Source organism: Homarus americanus, unplaced genomic scaffold (assembly GCF_018991925.1).
Source record: "Homarus americanus isolate GMGI-L3 unplaced genomic scaffold, GMGI_Hamer_2.0 scaffold44060, whole genome shotgun sequence".
Lineage (NCBI taxonomy): Eukaryota > Metazoa > Arthropoda > Malacostraca > Decapoda > Nephropidae > Homarus > Homarus americanus.
Genome location: NW_024756871.1, coordinates 2,193,307 through 2,198,493, shown reverse-complemented (window position 1 = coordinate 2,198,493; position 5,187 = coordinate 2,193,307). Strand labels below are relative to the sequence as shown.

The window sequence follows — 5,187 nt, the reverse complement described above, 5'->3', positions numbered from 1 at the left end:
CAATGAGTAACTTCTCCGAGTGCAGTCTCCCTCCTCCTCCACTCGAGGCACTGTCCTGTAATGCTCGCCCTCTACCACCACCAACTTGCTCACTCCTTCAAACTTTGCGCTTTTCCTGCCAGAGTTCTTAACAATATGTTTCAACCTGAGTTTATTGCGGATTTGTGAAAGAATTTAAAATTTGTATAAAATTGTGTGATTGCGTGAAGATTAGACACCCTAGTTTATTCCTAATTTAACTTAACCTATCTTGACATTACCAAATTAACCTAACCGAACCTAACCGAACCAAAAGGTGAAATAAAGTGGTGGGGGGTTAATATCAGATGATTTAAACTGGGTCATCTAGGCTTGGCGGCATGTTACGGGCAGTGCGGGTATAGTATACTGAGATATAAACATTAGGTATACATAAAGAGGCATTGTTGTTGGCACTGGAGGATGAAGAAGAGGAGGAAGAAGGGGAGGAGGAAGAAGAGGACGAGGAGGAGGAGGATGAAGAGGAGGAGGAAAAAGGAGGAGGAAGAATAGGAGGAGGAGAAGGATTTATTAGAGAAGGAGGAAGTATTTACTTGTATGGAACAGAAAGCCAGGTATTGACAACAGACAATGCAGTAACAAGGAGTGTACCTGAATTCCCACAGGTGCGGGCGTAACTATTTACCTGGGCTTGTTTACCTGAAACTTCCCCCCCTCCCCACACACACACTACATTTCGTCAATTGTAAGGTTAGGTAACTAGGGGTGCCCTGGGATACGAACCAGCGACACTCAGAATAGGAAGCGAGGGTTGTATCTTCTCGACCGCCTCACCCCACAATATAGCAGTTAATATCAATAAATAAATATATTACGAAATTATTTATTACCAACATAAGCATAAGTCTTCGCTCATCGATATTTTTGGCATGAAAACAGTTGTTGTGTTGGGTGTATCAAAAGTTTACCGCCACACCTGCAGTAGCTGTTAAGCCTTACCAAGAAACACTTAAGAGAAGGGAAGTGATTCTCTTACTTTTACTTTAGAGAAGCTAAGTGACTCTCTTCCTTTTACTTAAGAGAAGGGAAGTGATTCTCTTACTTTTTAACTTAAGATAAACGAAGTGACTCTCTTACTTTTAGCAGGTATAAAGTATTAGCTGCTTCAAGATCCAAGATGTTGCAACACATCACTCCATCTCAACAACAACAACAACACCAACACCGAAATGTGCACGTTGGCAGGTGTCCACAGGCGGAGGCGAGACTCACATGGGCACAACAGGTGTTGATTGTATCTTCTCTGGGACAAGTGTGTGGGGGACTGTACACCATGACTGGTGGCTGGTGGCGTCTCCCCTTAGCTCCTCCATCACTAGAGACGGGAAGGAGGCACAAGTAAGCACATATATATATATTACATTCCTGATACTTTATTGCTGCCACATATATTCCCTTATCGCTCTTGGCCCAACACCGACACTCGCTAGTACCCTGCTCTGCCCTGCCCTGCCCCTAACCTAACCTGCCTTGCCCCTAACTTAATGTTGCCTTGCCCCTAACCTAACTTGTCCTGCCCCAACCTTACCTATCCTAACCTGACCTGCCCTGCCCTGCCCTGCCCTGCCCTTAACTTAACTTACCTCTAATTCATCCTCTGTACATATTATGAGTCTCTTTGCAAACGCAATGAGTCCCAACACCTACCACCTTACCAGACACTCCTGAAGGTGGAAGACGTGATAGGCGGAGGAGGCGCTTGAAGGAGAGTTTTATCGTGTTGTTTGTCTCCTACTACGACTTATGTGAACTCCTGCCGGTACCTCCCTGGTGATGTTTGTTTACCTGGCGAAGTGCACAGAGAACACCTGTGGTAGATCACCTTGTTTGGAAGTCTTGATTACTTGTGTGATTTTTTTTAATGTGTGTGTGTGTGTGTATGAATGAGAGAGAATGTGTAACAGGAATATGGGAGCAAAGGGTTTTGGGAGAGGCAGTGGGAGGGTGAGAGAGTAGCATGACTGAGCTGAAACAGGATGGTGTGGCCGTGTAAATGTCGCTCTCACACTCACACCTGCCCTGACACACCTCTTACACACCAATTCTCTCTCTCTCACACACACAACTCTATAAATAAACCGTTTATTAAAATTATTTTATTATTACACACACACACACACACACACACACGCGCACACACACACACACACACACACATACACACACACACACACACACACACACACACACACACACACACACACACACACACACACACACACACACACATGCGCCGGTCAAAGTTCACCATATTGAATAAAAATCAGACGAGGTAAGGCAATCAGTCATGTCCAGCGGCCATTTTAATACCTGAAAAATAATTAAATGTCTATTATACAATAGTGCGTCAGGCTGTTGGATTTTTGTAACTCAGAAATATGGTATGTTATATGTTAATGATTGGGGGGGGGAGGTTGGGAGGTGGGGGGTTGATGGGAAAGGGGTAGGAGGTTTAATGAGGGTGAGAAGGGTGGTGGGAGTGGGGGGCGAGGGTTGGAGGGAAATTGGGAAGCGGGTAGGGAGTGGGGGTGGTTTGATGGGAGGGTGGTAAGCGGGTGGGAATGAGAGATAGCGGATGGATGATGGGAGGATGGGTAGGGGTGTGTCAAGGGGTTAATATATTTGATGATGGGAGGTGTGGTCGTGGGGTAGGTGGGGAGGGGGAGGGGGTGGAAATAGGGATATGAAGGGGAGAGGGGGAGGGGGGGGGGGAAGGGAGGGTAGGAGATAGATGGGTTTTCTTATATTTGACATATTATTAGTCATCCTGATTATACCCATGCCTTGTGCGCCTTCCCATGCCCCTGTGCGCCTCTCCCATGCCCTGTGCGCCTCTCCCATGCCCTGTGTGCCATGCCCCACTTCCATGCCCTGTGTGCCTCTCCCATGCCCAGTGCGCCTCTCCCATGCGCTGTGCGCCTCTCCCATGCCCAGTGCACCTCTCCCATGCCCTGTGGGCCTCTCCTATGCCTAGTGCGCCTCTCCCATGCCCTGTGCACCATCGTCACACATAGTCAGATGGTCACTTTAGTTCTGCATTTCACCTTATTAACAGAAAAGTGTACACAGACAGAGACACTAAAAGACAGAACCCCAACAGACAATCAGACACTGGACAAAACCCCAACAGACAATCAGACACTGGACAAAACCCTAACAGACAATCAGACACCGAACAAAACCCCAACAGACAATCAGACACTGGACAAAAAACCCCAACAGACAATCGGACACTGGACCAACTCTCACGGTTAGATCGTCTACACCACAACGGGCAATAGTGTGGTAAGAGGAAGCTTTAGGGTGTGTGGGGAGGGTGTGGGAGTATACCTGGGGCTAGATAACCTCCTCTCCCTCCTCCCTATCCCCCAACCCCTTCCTCCTACCCTACCATCCTTCCCCCTACCCTACCATCGTGTGTTTCCCAGTACATACATAACGATAATTACTTCGTTGTGTAGTTCAATGGGTACGGATTCTCAGAGACCCGTACATTAAATTGACCTCTAAATGCCAGTCAGTTGTTACCGTGAGAACACAGCCACCCCAATGGTCAGACTTAACGCCCCCCCCCCTCCCCCCAATTCCCTACGGCAGTTTAATCGTTGGTGTCAATGGCGCTGAAATGGTATTGTGACTATACAGGTGGTTGGTGTGCTGTGTTCCCCTGACACTTGACTTAAAATGAATTCTTTATAACGCATATTGATGGAATATAAAGTCACTCTTGTTAATCCGTAGTGTAAAGTCACCCTTTTTAATGCACATTGACGCATTTATGTAGATTTTCTCACACTAACGCATACTACAAAAGCACATGTTTACGGCCCCCCTTTTGTGACGACAGCAACACAGTGAAAATTGTGTAATGGAATTATTGAATCTCATTAACGATACAAAAGATTAACAGCTCTCTCTCTCTCTCTCTCTCTCTCTCTCTCTCTCTCTCTGCTCATTTAGTGTTTAATCGTCTATCTATCTATCTATCTATCTATCTCTAATTCCTATCAGTTTTCCTCTTTATTTTATCGCCGCCATTTTGTATAAGTTGTCATAAATTATTGGCGAATTACTTAATGGTTTTATTATTTATATTATTTTATTTTATTTTCTATAGTGAATGTGAGGTACAAATGTCTGATTGTGTTGTTTCCAGGTGGGTCCCTGTCTACCTGATGAATCCTACCTAGTCTAACTCCTGTCCACACACACACACACACACCTTTCCTCCTTCCTACAACCACCACTCATCACACCACTCTCACCACTGTCTCTAATTATGTGTTTAATGAGTTTATCTCTCTCTATCTTAATGATTGTCGCTACTGAAGGCCCTAAAAAACTCCTGGAAGGCCCTAAATCGTCGCTACTCCTAATTGGGCCTCTGGGAGATCCGCCGCTGCCGAGAGGGCCATGGGGGAACACCAGCCCTGAGAGGACCCCTAGGGTCGCCGACACCTCCTAAAGGGCCCTTGGGGGACGCTGTTTCCTTCAGCTTCTGCGGAGTGCCACCGCCCTTCAGGGGCCCCTGGGAGCGCCACCGCCCTGGGAGAAGCTCTAGCGGGCTTGCCGCCCTGAAGAGACTCTGGGAGCCTTGCTCCCTGGAGGGCCCCTGGGCTGCCCCTGAGGCCTCGTGCTGTCGCACTTAGAAGAGCCCCTAGGGGCGCCTCCAACCCCGTAAGGGCCCCAGTGGTGCTTTCGCATCTGGAAGGGCCCCCAGAGGCTCCGCAGCCCTTGGGAGGCCTCTGGGACCGATGCCGCCCTGGGAAGGCTTCTGGGGGCACTATCGCCCTTGGGAGGGCCTTGAGCACCACCGCCCATGGGAAGGCCCTTGGAAGTACCACAGCCTCTGGGAGGGCCCTGGGAGCTACCACCGCGCCTGAGAGGGCCACTGCGAGAGCCGCCACCCATGGGCCTTCTCGGATGCGGAGGCACCCTTCGGGGCTCCTAGAGGAGCATCAGCCCGAACCCATCCAGAGGCAGCACCGCCTCAGGGCCCAATGATGCGCCTAGGCCCTCACTGGGAAGCACTTACGGGTCCTAGGACGGTGACGCCTTAAGGAGCCTTCCCAGGGGCTGCTGAAGCCCAGGGCCTTCCCAGATGTAGAGGCGCCACTAGTGGGTTTGTTGTGTCATATTTTCGTACAT

The 5,187-nt window shown here is 48.8% G+C and overlaps 1 protein-coding gene across 1 annotated transcript; it reads right to left on the bottom strand.

Annotated features, from left to right (window-relative positions):
* Window positions 1–4,596: 4,596 nt before the first annotated feature.
* LOC121856958 (salivary acidic proline-rich phosphoprotein 1/2-like) lies at window positions 4,597–4,950 on the bottom strand. The gene has a single exon (XM_042352748.1). It carries the CDS (start codon window positions 4,948–4,950, stop codon window positions 4,597–4,599), a length of 354 nt encoding a protein of 117 aa, XP_042208682.1.
* Between the last annotated feature and the right edge of the window lie 237 nt (window positions 4,951–5,187).

Excerpts from the sequence above, each read along its gene's own strand:
- LOC121856958 (XM_042352748.1), bottom strand. The coding sequence starts at position 4,950 with ATGGGTGGCGGCTCTCGCAGTGGCCCTCTCAGGCGCGGTGGTAGCTCC.